This window comes from Callionymus lyra, chromosome 2 (assembly GCF_982586985.1).
Source record: "Callionymus lyra chromosome 2, fCalLyr1.hap1.1, whole genome shotgun sequence".
Classification (NCBI taxonomy): Eukaryota; Metazoa; Chordata; class Actinopteri; order Syngnathiformes; family Callionymidae; genus Callionymus; species Callionymus lyra.
Window position 1 is genome coordinate 38,748,394 of NC_141819.1, and position 13,968 is coordinate 38,762,361.

General features: G+C 38.3%; 1 protein-coding gene across 1 annotated transcript; it reads left to right on the forward strand.

Annotated features, from left to right (window-relative positions):
- Positions 1-9,060: 9,060 nt before the first annotated feature.
- On the forward strand, positions 9,061-12,427 carry dlx4b (distal-less homeobox 4b). The gene is made up of 3 exons (XM_087783069.1): positions 9,061-9,504; positions 11,061-11,254; positions 12,011-12,427. The coding sequence occupies exons 1-3, from the start codon at positions 9,204-9,206 to the stop codon at positions 12,260-12,262; spliced, it is 747 nt and encodes a 248-aa protein (XP_087639195.1). The 5' UTR covers positions 9,061-9,203; the 3' UTR covers positions 12,263-12,427.
- The last annotated feature ends 1,541 nt before the right edge of the window (positions 12,428-13,968 follow it).

Sequence of the window (13,968 nt, forward strand, 5' to 3'; positions counted from 1 at the left end):
TCAAGCTAATTAAGTTCAGTTACAGTCCTTTATTCAAGCCCATTTGTTGCTCATTATTTGAAATAATTATATAATATATAATGGTATAACTACGACTTGAACTATTATACATTTAACTAAACTTTTTTCTGTAGCGGATCAAAACAATCTTTTAGTTCTGTCTGTCAAATTATAATTTTATCATAAAAATCCCCTAAGACTTAATATCACCGCTTTTTATTTTATTGTATATGACTTAATAAAACTGTCTCAGTCCTGCGTCTCAGACGAGACATACAATTTTATTCAAATTAAAAAAACGTAATTGTTTTTATAGTAATTACGATGATTGTTAAAATTATCGACATAATTAATTATTGGCTGGTTAACTTTCATAATAAAAGATAATGATAATTGTAGTATATTTGTAATTGTAGTACTATGAATATGCAATATGTCAGTTTATGATTGTGTAGAAAGGTAAACTGCTTAATGATTCATTTTTCTTTGCCATTTATGTGTGTGTGTGTGTGTGTAGGTGAAAATTGAGCATGTATGTGCGTGTGCGTCAGTGTCTGTGTAGTTGTCTATGTGTGTGTCTGTGTGTGTATGGATGTGTGTATGTGAGTTTGTACAAGTGTAGGTGTGTCTGTGTGTGTTTAGGCATGTATGCGTGTGTGCGTACATGTGTATTTGGTTGTGTACGTGGCGTTTGTATGTGTGTTTGCGCTTGTGTGTGTATATCTATGCGTATACTTGAATGTGTGTGTGTGCTACGGGAAGTAAAACAAGACGTCTTATTCCCTCATAAAAACACAAAGACTTGATAATTACTATAGTTTAAAGTTCTGTGCGACATCAATTCTTCTCTGTGTGTAAGTTTGAGAGGTTGCATTCAAATATTGTGTATGAAAAAATGGTAACAAAACTGGTTAAGAACACTAAGGTGTGGGGAAGTAATGTGTTTGTTTTGTAAGTGAAAACACTTGTATGACTCAGTGATTGATGGCTTTTGCCTGGGATCTCCAGGAAACTGTAACTACAACATCAGCACCTTTGCTGACGATGCGCTGATGTGGGTTAAAGGTGTGTATCTCTCGGTGTGTAGTGAAAAGAGGGGGCTCTAGACTGCTGGTATGGTGGGGCTGCAGGTGGGTGATATCATTTTAGAAGCTTGTTAACAGCCAGTTAACTGATTCATCCAGTGGACCTGTCGCCCCAACAGCTGTCCTGACCTCGCCTGAACTCAGCAACATCCCCTCACCTCTGCCCGCTTTTGTTGTTTTCTGCCCGCCGCCCCCGGTACCTCCATTTACAGCGGAAAAAAAATCGCATAGATTTTCCCCCCATGTTGAGCCGCTGAGTCTGGAATGTGTGTCGGGGCAGGATTTTGTGAGGAGTGTGAAAAAACAACAGCGCTGTAAACACCCGGGGTAGACCCAGACGGGCTTCTTCGTTCCAGATGTGGAGCGACTCACGCGTTCGCATCATGCCAAGAACCGAAACCCAATCCCGCCCCACTACTGTCCGTCAGCCCGACCGCCATTTTGAGTCGACCGAGCCGCAGAAGTTTTCAAAAAGTTCAGATTGGACACACGACCGCAGATTTATACAAATGGGGCTGTTTAAGTCCGACGGGTTTCTCTGGTTTCGGCAACTCTCCGGAGTCGGGGGGTCTCGCCTCGCTCCGCCAATTAATGGAGGTCCGACAGTCAGATGAACGCCGTCGGTCTGGTAGCAATTATGAGCGACTGAAAGCCAAAAGACCAGACACGCACTCGTTTCCCACGCCATCATCTTGCTGATACTGTCGCTCGATATATAATTTCTTACTTAATTACCCTCTTTGTTCAAACTATTCTGCCTTTCATCTCCTTAAAAGCATCCAACGATGACAAATATCTTCACAATTCGACTTTTGTGTTTCAAAATCAATTAGAAGGGAAGGTTGATAAACTGAGGGCGTGGTGGACAGAGAATTAATTGGTCGACATGGTGCAGGTAACACTTTTCTAAAATTAGAATCAAGGAAAGTCCCTCAGGGTGTGATTGTTCGATTGTTTACTTCCTGCAACAAAAAAAACATGTTAAGTTTTGAGCTGTTCTCTTTTAAATGTATAAAAAACAAACACACGTTTTTTAATAAGTACTTTATTTATTTGAATTCTTCGAGCACTTGACATCAGTTCCAGGCATCTCAGTTACTATCAAACGTTTTCAAGGGTCGTCAATTTTCAACGATCCTACACTTGGATGGAAAAGTTCTATGACTATATCTGCCTCTTATTAATACTTTTATATTTCACACAACAGAATATTTCATTCATACTTTTAATTTTTCCATTGTTTTTTTTTTTTACAATGTCGTCTATAATCATGTATAATTATGTAATAATGATGTATGTTGTAAATCCTCATTTATTGTTCCATGTGATCATCTATGGGTGTCATGTGATCATCTAGGGGTGCCATGTGATCATCTATGGGTATGTATGTATGTATGGTTCATATATAGGTATCATGTCATCATGTTTAAGTGTCATGTAATCATGTTTAAGTGTCATATGATCATGTTTAAGTGGCATGTGATCATGTATAGGTGTCATGTGATCATGTATAGTTGTCATGTGATCATGTATAGGTGTCATGTGATAATTTATAGGTGTCATGGGATAATGTATGGATTCCATGTGATCATGTTAAGGTGTCATCTGATCATGTATATGTGTCATGTGATCATATATAGGTGGCATGTGATCATGTATAGGTGTGATAATTACTGGGTGCCATGTGATCAATTATGGGTTTCATGTGATCATGTATAGGTGTCATGTGATCATGTATAGGTGTCATGTGATCATGTATAGGTGTCATGTGATCATGTATAGGTGCCATGTGATCATGTATAGGTGTTATTTGGAAATGTATGGGTGTCATGTGAGCAATATGTTTTAAAATGAATGATCTTTATATTCATTTCTACTTCTCTGGAGTATTCTTGGAGTTTTGGTGTCAAATAAAATGATGTCTTTATATCATATAAATATATATATATATATATATTTTTAATTCAATCCAATTGTGTTATTCTAGTGGTAATTGTGGGGTTTCAACCTCTCCAAACTACTTTCCGAGAATATAGTTTCTTAAGAGGAATCAAGACCTGAGTACAGAGAGAACTCATGATCTCAGACGTCTCTGCCTCACATGCTTGACTCTCAGCCCAGAACTGCTTCGGTTTGTTGCCGCAGCAACAATCACACATTGCACGTTTTATTTCATTATTCAAACCGTTTATCCTCCAGTTAAAAAGGTTACTCTTTGTTGACGTTATATTTCCACTTTTTTAATTAAAAGATGTGATGTTTACAAGTGCCCTGGAAATAATAATAACAACAGAAACTACATTAAAACAAACAAACTAAATCAAAAAACACTAGAAATGTTAGTAGTAAACCTTGTCTTGTTAATATCAGCATATTTTGGTATGTAATCATTGTTATTTCAAATCATTATTTATTGACAATAGTTTATTTTTATTACGTTTCTATTTAAATAATATGAGGCAGATAATACATAAAGTTAATGACAATATTATTAATATTATTTGTTGTTTGATTTTGTCATTCATAATTCAACAATATTTAGTATATAATAACAATGAAAAAAAGAGAAATGTTTACATAAAAACGACAACAATAATAATTGCATGACATTATTGGTAGACAACGACACACAATAACACAATTGATTCTCACACACACACAGCAGTAGACTTGAAGGACAATACATCAATGTTTTCTGCTTGATGAGCCGCGAGCAGAGATGAGCTGAACCTCCTGCTCCTCCTCTTTCTTCTTCTTCTTCTTCTGGCCGGGGGCCTGTAACACACACAGCTAAAGCCGCCTGTTGCCGTTGGCTTAGTGAGTGAGAGAAAAGACTGAAAACAACCTCAAGTAAAAGTGAAAATGAGAGACAAGGAGAGTCAAGAGGTTCATTTGCTCGCTATTAAAGCAACTCGACTTGATAATCGGAGGCAGCACTCGGATCAGTGCTCAGCACTTCTGAAGTTATTTGAGGGCCATTATAAGAGTATTGTAACACTGTGTAACCTTCAGGGGCCAACTCTGTTTTCTGGGACTCCTGTCTTTGTCTTATGTGTCTTGGCCTCTTATAGTATATAATATACATATATAATAATATATAATTATTATAACATATTATAACTGTGTATTGTTTTTGATTGTTAAAGCACTTTGTGACCCTGGTCTAGAAAGATCTTTACAAATAACTATTACTTACTAACTTACTTACTTACTTACAATGTTTACTGCTTTAGGCTCCATTGCTGGTCTTTAACGTCGACCTATGACACGTCCTGTAACCACCATCTACATATGTGGCTGTTGTTTCTGCAGCACGTAACTCAGTGTTCGTGTCACTGACCCGTTACATCCTTTCTTGTGTCTTCTTTCATAAACAAAAGCTCTTTGTTGAGCAGGACAAACAACACAAGTGCGCAGCGTAATCTAATCTAATGTATTATGTCATATTTATTATGTCAAATTCTCTCACTTTATTCTCTAACTTCATTTTTTTTTTAAAGTTTTTGCAAAGTCAATGTTTCTTGATTAAGTTCATTAGAATCATTCTGTCCTGCTCATTGTTACTGTGGTTTTTCTGAATTTAAATTATTTGAATGGATATGCACACACACTTGTACATGCAAACAAACACACGTGCACACATACACACACACATGTGCGCACAAACATATATGCACACACACACAAACGCACACATAGACACACATGCGCACACACACACCTATACACACACGCACACACATACACACACACAAATGTTCACAGAAATACACGCACATACACACATGCGCTCATATGTACACACACATGTAAAAACACACACAAAAGCACACATACACACACCTGTACACACATGCACATATGCACAAACACACACACATACATACATGCGCTCATACACACACACACGTACATGCAAACAAATACACACGCACACATACACACACACATGTGCGCACACACACACACAAACACACACACATACACACATGTTCACACATACACACATGTGCACACATACACACATGTGCACACATACACACATGTGCACACATACGCACACACACACACACTTCGAGATTGTTGAGGCCCCTTTTTCAAAAGACAGGCCTGATGTTTTGGCTCATTTCACAATTGACCAAAAACTCTCAAAATAAAACAACAAGAACTGAGAACTGAAGCAAAACAAACTTTGAAAAATTAAATATATATATATATATATATAATAATAATATAATAACGTCTAATATAACCCATTACAATATCTGTCCCTCTAGAATACTCTTTCTATTCCTTTTCTTGGTGTTCATCTTAATGGACCATCATTATAACAGTGTTATGAACAGATTTGTTTCATTGTGTCAGTTTTGTAGCGAATGTTTTCTTTTCGTAGCATCTTCACTTCTGTCACTTCTGATCGTGGATCGATGATGAAACAAGTGTGTCAAGTGTGTCCCCGTCACGATGTTGTGTGTTTGTTTGTGGAGTGGACCCGGCCTCCGTCAGAACCCCGCGGTGTCAGTGTGACTGGGCCTTGACTCACGGCGCCTCACTTGTAAGACATGACGTGCTCGCGGGAAGATCAGAGCCGTGGAGCTGCCTGGGAATGTGCTTTTGGTTTGTACACAAAGAATGTTGTCACTCTGCATCAGAGCTGCATGATGGACAAACTTGACTGGTGTGTGTGTGAGTGTGTGGGAGGGAGGGAGGGAGGGAGGGAGAAAACACACCTCAGTCAAACACACCTCTGCGTGTCGTGTGCAGGCGAGTAGACGCCAGTGAGTCTGGGCTGCATTGAGGAGTGTGACTGTTTTCAACATCATCCTACTTGCGTGTATTAAGAAAAGCCACAGCGGCGAGGAGCCATCCCTGCCCTATGACTGCAGGGCTCGTCTTTGTTCTCCGCAGTAATACACACATAATTACAAGCCTGACAGAGACTCCTTTTCTCTGTCATGCACCTACTGCCCACCACACCTTCACTCACGGTTCTGAGAGACGTCCTGGCTTTAAAACGCCGTTCACACACTCGCGTCCATTACATTCACCGACACACAACAAAACCAGCACCGATGCTCACTCACACGCATCTATCGACACACACACGTGCAAGTACAGACACACCCGCACATGCAGGGACACACAGATGCACCGACACACACATATACAAACACACTCCTACATGCACACACATGCACCGACACACACACAAGTACACACATAAACACACCTGCACACACTGCAACACACATGCACACACACCCAAACACACACGTATACACTAACACTCACAAACGCACACACATACCTAAACACAGGTCTCACACACAATCATACTAAAGATACACAAACACATAAACATAGACACAAACACACAAACACTCACACATAAACACATGCACAAATAAACTACTCACACATAAACACTCACACGTAAACACACATAAAGGGACACACAAAGACACAAACACACAAAAATCATGCACTAACATAAACACACTCTTACACACACATATAAACACACACACATAAACACACTCTCTCACACACGTAAACACACATAAAGACACACACAAAAATCATGCACTCACAAAAACACACTCTTACACACACATATAAACACACACACATAAACACACTCTCTCACACACGTAAACACACATAAAGACACACACAAAAATCATGCACTCCCATAAACACACTCTTACACACACATATAAACACACACACATAAACACACTCTCACACACATGCACCTGAACACACACATTATAAACATCTCTGTGTCTGATCATGTGCCTGCCAGACTGAGTGAGTGCCAACCATAACAAGCAGCATCATTTTGTTTTGACAAGAATTAAAATAATCATATTCTATACACCTGCTGGTAAACTCTGGGCTCTCATCAGATATTAATTGGTTAATCGTCCATGTGTCAACCTTTAAAAATTAAGCCATCATAAAATGATCGGATGATTGATTGAATCGAGATAATTACAACTTAGCTAAAACAACTTTAGCAGCTAGCTGAGCTTATGCTAATATTCACATCCACGTTTGGGCTTTAGTTGTGTTGTGTGTATTCACTGTTTTTTCCTTGTGTTTATGGAGAATAGTGCAAATAAAAATGCTTTTTTTTTTTTAAAGGAAAAAAGTCGTTTTAACTTTCACATTTTATTAAATGCACCTTTCACAGGCCAACATTCACTTTCTTGTTAAATGTATTAATGTATTTGATATTTTCTCATTTTATTATTTCTCTAAATATTTATAATTTATTAACCTTTGGTTAAATACTTTTTTATATTCGATAAGCAATGGTTGATCTTTAAATCATGTTAAATATTCTCATCAGACAATGATTCTTCTGTTTTTTCCTATCATGGAGACTTGACTGAACTGTTTTAGTATTTAACTATTTATATATATTATTTGCAAGTATTTGTTTAATTATAATATTATATTGTGGTTATTTTTACATATCTCATTGATTGAATTAAGTATTGCTTCTTTGCTTTCTTAAAAAAAAGAGAGATTTCAAAATATTTGTTGTCTTTGTTGCATTGTTTGTTTATTTATTTTAGAACGCTATTGTTTCTTTTTAATTCAACTTTATCATTGACAATGACAGCATTTTTAGATGCAGGCCGACTTAAAATAAAAACAATCCCTATATTGATGGTTTTGTTTGAAATGAAAGACAAGGATGGGTTGATAACTTTGCTTTAAATCGTCTATTAAAAAATGCTTAATTTGTTCAAAATACGTTAATTTCTGCACAAATATATTTTACTTGCATGACAACATTGAGGGAGCAACATGAAATATATTTTATTTTTTCTTTCTTCTAACAATCTCCGCATTGTGTGTGTCGGAGGCTGTCAAAAATGTTTCTGTGGACACCCTGAACCAATAAAGTGATCATAAAATAATTGAGTCATTTCATGTGATTATTACTCGGGCCTCTTGTCTGAGGCGTGTGAGGTTCAAGGACGTGGTGTGGCCCCTCGGCAGGCTTCAGCAGAGGGCCTGGAAGGACTTGACCACAATGATGGGTTTGAGTTTGCGCTCCACACCGCAGTCTGTCCACAAACGTCCGATTTTATAGTTAAACCGCTGTTGTGTGTGACGGAAGGTGAAGGTCACTGGTCATGAACGTATCAAACGTGCGTCTCCTCGCTTTTAAACGAACAAGCGGGTTTCTCGCCTGATGGAGTTTATTTGATTTGTTCTTAAATTGTGCTCACACATTTTAGCGAAATAAATTTCAATCAAATTCTTTATTTTTATGAGAATATATATATATTGTAGGCCAGTTGAAGATTTTGCATCAATTGTGTTCAGCTGTATCCTTTATGACGAATTCGAAATCTAAAATACATCATCATTCATTTGATCAGGTTTTTCTTTATTTAGTATATTTGAGTTAAAGGATTCTTTAGGTTCAGAAATTGTAAATTTACTGATGGATTACGATAATATTAGTAAATAGTATTTGTTTTAGAATAAAATTGCTTTGATTTTTCCTTTTAAATAGAAGTGAATATCTCGCTGTTTCCCAATTTATCAATTAAGTTTAACACACAAGTCTACCGAATTTGTAATATACTGTACATAATCTGTGTCCAAGGAGCGCACATTTTATTTACCAGTTTTATCAATTGACATAAACGTGTTTTGTTTTTTAAGGTCATTTGTGTCAAAATCAAAGCTGCATCAAACATCTTCACGCGATTAAAAAAAATATTACGATTATTTAAACCCTGAACAAGTGAGTTAAGTGATGATTTCAAGAATATTATTGCGCTTTTTGACGGCTCAAACACGCGCGTGTGGCGTCATAACGTGCTGAAGGAGGATCCTGCCTCATCGCTCGTATGGTAATGAGTCAGGTGACGCGGCCAGTGTCCTGCCGAGGACCAATCAGAGAGCAGCACCGGCGGGGGGGTGATAGTTCTGAGGTTGCACTCGCAGGAGAACCATGTCAGCTCGTCTAATAATCCAAAGAAGCATCGCTTTGGCTTTTTCCTGCTTTTAAACCAAACGGCTTCGACCATGACCGCTGAGAATTTTTGGGATGTGGATTCGCTCCAGATTAATGTGGATGGACACTAGCCAATGATGTCTGTGATGCCGGACACTGCCTCAGATCCCAGCAAATCCGCATTTCTAGAGTTCGGCCATGGGCACCCGGCTCACCCGCAGCACTCCACGGGACTGTCCCACATCTACCCGGTGCACGGCCTCCACTCCGCCGGACACTCTCAGCACGAGTTCGCGTCCGGCGCGTCTTACGGCCGCTCGCTGGGTTACGCCTTCCCCGGTCCTGTGAACTCGCACCCCTCGTCCGCGTACATGTCGTACCAGCCCAACAATCACAGCAGCAGCAGTCTGGCTCACAGCCGAATAGAGCAGACAGGTATGTGAACCAGTAACTCACAGGATTCTACCGTCCACGGGCGTCCGAGCGCAAACCGAGCCGCGCGTAATTACGCATAGAGCGCACTTTCACTGTGCGCCTCTGAGCCTGAGCACCCAGTCTGTGGACAATAACATCATAGAGCAAGTTCATAAATCCCATACGGATGTACGTCTGATATAGCCCTTAAAATGTTGTGATGTGTTCAGCAACAACAACTACATAAAATTAAATTAAAAAGGGGGGGGGGGGGCAGGAGCCCCAACATATATTTAATTTAAACAGTGCGATTTAGTTTATTTTAATAAACAAATGGCTTTTTTTCTGGTTTGTTTACTGCGCACGGTTAACTGACTAAAACATGCAAAAAAATTATCAATTCTGTAATTAATCATACATTTAAATACGGATTTTGTGTTTCTTAATCAAATCTTTTCCGAAAAAAAAATGTGGGTTAACTATATGCAAACACATCGACAACAATCAATAAATCAATTAAACATAACACTACAACAATGCGATTGTATAGCAGCTCAATTATTTACTCCAATAAATATGTATGAAATTATAATGCAATTATAAACCATAAAATTAAAAAAATGAATGAAATAAAAGTACACATGACCAGTTACCCTGCTGTTTCAAAGGCAACGATTGAACCTGTCAGTCTATTCGTCGTTAATATTTATCACCTGAACGAACTCTAGCAGTTAAACAAGCTTTACTAATGGTTCGAATCCTCGTAAATCGTAACCGGATCGTTCATTTTTACAGAGATTACAGTCACCTGCTGCTCGCAAAAACAATGGGCCTGACTCGCTGTTTGTTGTCGGCTCTCACTGGAATTGTGCAACAAATTGTTCTTATACTATTAAAATATAGTCGGAGGATCTTGTGTCAGAGTGTGTCAGTTGCTGGAGGGTAATTATGGACAAATATCTGTCAAGAAAGGTGTTCGCTCGTGGAGGGAAAGACGAGTAAATGGCTTTAACTATTCATTTAACTAGCAATGACTACTTCACGGTCCGTGTGAGATTAATGGTTTGACATGATCCACTGGAAGTCTTGAAGTGTAGTTTGAAAGGAATCCTAAAACAACAATATATCAGATTTCTTTTTTTTAACGATGAGAACATACTATGTTACACTTGGGTGTGTGACTCAATGTGGATCAACTGGTTAACTGTCGTCGCTTTGTTTAATAACAGGCCCGCCAGCTTCTGTTGTTAGCATGGCTGCTATCAATAAAAGCTAATCAAACAAAGCCAGAATTAACTCTCATATTGACATTAGACCGTTGCTAAACTCCTTGCATGACAATCTTTTAATTAAGTCTTAAAGTTAATCCTTATCTGTGTTATTAATGTTGAACAAACTCAATTAAAAACCTAAAAGCATCTTTCCAACCCTTTAAATGTCACACTGGATCATTCAGGATTTCCCACCCACCAAAAACGCACCATGCGTAAAAATTGATCATTTTTATTTAACAAATATTTTTGATTTTTTTAAAATCAGATTTAAAACATTTTTTTTCTGATCTTGTTCACTTTTAGATCGCGACAAGTCCTCAGGTCTGGACAACAGGGAAGTCCGATTGAACAGCAAAGGCAAGAAGATCCGCAAACCTCGCACCATCTACTCCAGCCTGCAGCTCCAGGCGCTCCACCAGCGCTTCCAGCAGACCCAGTACCTCGCCTTGCCGGAACGGGCCGACCTGGCAGCCAAGCTGGGTCTCACCCAAACTCAGGTGTGTTCATTTTGCTCGTATTATTCCACATGACTCAACGTCCTGGGGGTGGTTGCGGGGTGGGAAAGAAACTGCCATCTCGGTATATGCTTTGTAATACAGAATTATGACACGTGTTGGAAAATGAAAAATAAATGGTTCCAATTTATAATGTCGCTTCTTTTATTACCAAACTTTAATTACTCGACAATTGTTTACTCGGTAAAATAATCTCGAATATACGTAGCTTTCGTTGACAGAAATAGCTCAGAAAATCTGTGTCATTTTAAATAACAACACTTTAATAATTAAAAAAAAAAATTAATTATGATTATGTTTGATGTTTACATCAGCAGGTGCAGAGCCTTTATGTTTTCCAATAAAATGATCCAACATCCTTAAAATATACTCAGATTTAAACGGGTTTAATCAGCTCGTTTTATGAAGACGAAAATAGTTTAAATGAAGCCACTTTCTCCATCCCTGGTATCAGTGAAGTCATTGAAAACTTTCGCAGCATTGTTCTGCTGTGACCCACCGCAGCGACATAAACTGACAGTTTAATTTCATAACCACTCTGGATTGTTAGATGGGCTCCCACGTAAAACTGCTCGTTTATTCCGAGTTAAAAGTCTGGCAGCAACAACAGAGAGTTTTATTTTCAATTACGTCAGGACGTGACAATTGACTGAATAAAATGGGAAAATGCGTCTTTAAAAAAAAACCTATTGTCTGGTTCATGGTTGATAATTATGCGCAATTTCATTCCTCTCTTAGGTGAAAATATGGTTCCAGAATAAACGCTCCAAGTATAAAAAGATCATGAAACACGGGAGCGGATCGGAAGGAGAACATCTCCATAGCAACAGCTCCGTGTCGCCCTGCTCACCCGGGGTCCCGCAGCTCTGGGAGGTGTCCATGGCCAAGGGAGCCCCGATGTACCAGAATAATTACATGAACAGTTTCGGACACTGGTACCCCAACCATCACCCGCACCAGGACACGATGTCCAGACACCAGATGATGTGAGCGTCTGCCCGCCTGTCGAGGACAAATCTGAGTGTTTACTGTTTATTTTTGCTGTATTTTTTTCCCTGTTTGGATCGCATGTTTTGTCAAATCTGGACTCTGAAATTAGCGATCTTTCTTTTTTAAAGAATCCAATCTTTGTACAATAAATAGCTGTTGAATGAATATGGATGTTTTTTGTCTATTTATTGGTCTTAGTTAAAAATGTACAAACGATACACGATCAAATTAAACAAATAATGTTAAAGTTACTTCAACGTCGTCTGTTTTATTAATTTTGTACATAGATTTAAAAAAAAAAAGTATTTCCAAATAATCTCATTATATTACATACTGCTACTGCTATTAAGATTGTTTGTATAGCAAATGTGCAATGCATTGATAAGCAAGTGTGTTCTTGGGATCGAGCTTAGCACAACAGAATATATTTATATATTAATTTAGGGAAAAAGAGCGTTGTGTGACTTATTACCATATCATATCCTTTTTAAAATAATACATAAATTCACCTCGAAATGTATACAACTTTTTTTGTATTTGCTTATTTAATCTTAAACCAAATTATAAAACTATGAAATTTCAAAACACACTTTTGCAACTTTCACCAAATCGAAATTAATTTTACAAAATGTAATTAATATAAATAAAAGGGACGTTTATTAGCTTTACCGTCGTGTTTTTTTTTTGCTGGCTAAAACAGGATGTTCCATCAAAAGTTCCATATTACTGCATTCAATTCATTGCACAAGATTAATCTAAACATCCTGACTTGAACATTAAAAGACAGTTTATTAATTACAAGAATGATAAAACACCTATTTTCTTTAATGAAGTCTTACTTTTCGCCACTTCTTGGATGTCCATGCCAGGGACACCTTTGTCCGAAAAAAAGAATAACCCCGCTGAGTCATCCTGACTTGCTCCTGGGTTCAACAAAGCCGCTGCGCACACTTCCATGTTTGCACTGCTTTCCTTTGCATTGTGCTACATCAGCGTCTTATATACACAGCTTTCCTCAATCCCGATGATTATGCGCCTTGTTAAACATTCAGGGAAGATGCAGGACCAAGTGACGGGCATCAGGGAAAATTATAGGCAATTTCCCATCTCCAGATGAGAGTAATGGACGCTGCAGTAGACATGGAACTATTCAGAGCCGTTGAAGAGCCGAGGGTATCAACGCTGATCAGATGTGAGGTGGGATCTCTTAATCATGGGACAACTGGTTATTAGACTCACGGTCTCTCCGGTGATTATTGTTATTAGCCAGAATGATCCGACATCTCCCGGTAGGCGAGGAGTGGGAGACGAATGTATGATTCAGTGTCATCCTCGCGCCTCTTTAAGGGATTGAATACAGTTTGACTTCAAGAAAGAGGCGACACACGTTCATTGTTTTGCTCCTCGGTTGTTGAATTCTTCTCTTTGAGACCTAAACCCCAAACCATAATTACCACCCGCTAAACCCTAACCTAAGCCCAGTGTTCAACCTCCATGTAATGATTTACGTTTCATTCTCGCATGAAAGAATTTCTGTCACATTAAAATAATAAGATGTCAGGAATTCATAAAATGGGGTTTTGTTTTTGAGAAGAAGAACAATGGAACATTTAGTTAAATTACCAAAAAGCTCACTATAATTTTCACTCGTCTCTATTCTCAGAGTCTAAGTCAAGTATAATTCATATGTGTGGTCCAGCAGGAAC

What these genes read in the sequence shown, in the direction of transcription:
- dlx4b (XM_087783069.1), top strand. Translation starts at nt 9,204, where the DNA reads ATGATGTCTGTGATGCCGGACACTGCCTCAGATCCCAGCAAATCCGCA. An exon ending in CAGCCGAATAGAGCAGACAG is followed by an intron (nt 9,505 to 11,060) that starts GTATGTGAACCA and finishes GTTCACTTTTAG; the next exon opens with ATCGCGACAAGTCCTCAGGT. An exon ending in TGGGTCTCACCCAAACTCAG is followed by an intron (nt 11,255 to 12,010) that starts GTGTGTTCATTT and finishes TTCCTCTCTTAG; the next exon opens with GTGAAAATATGGTTCCAGAA.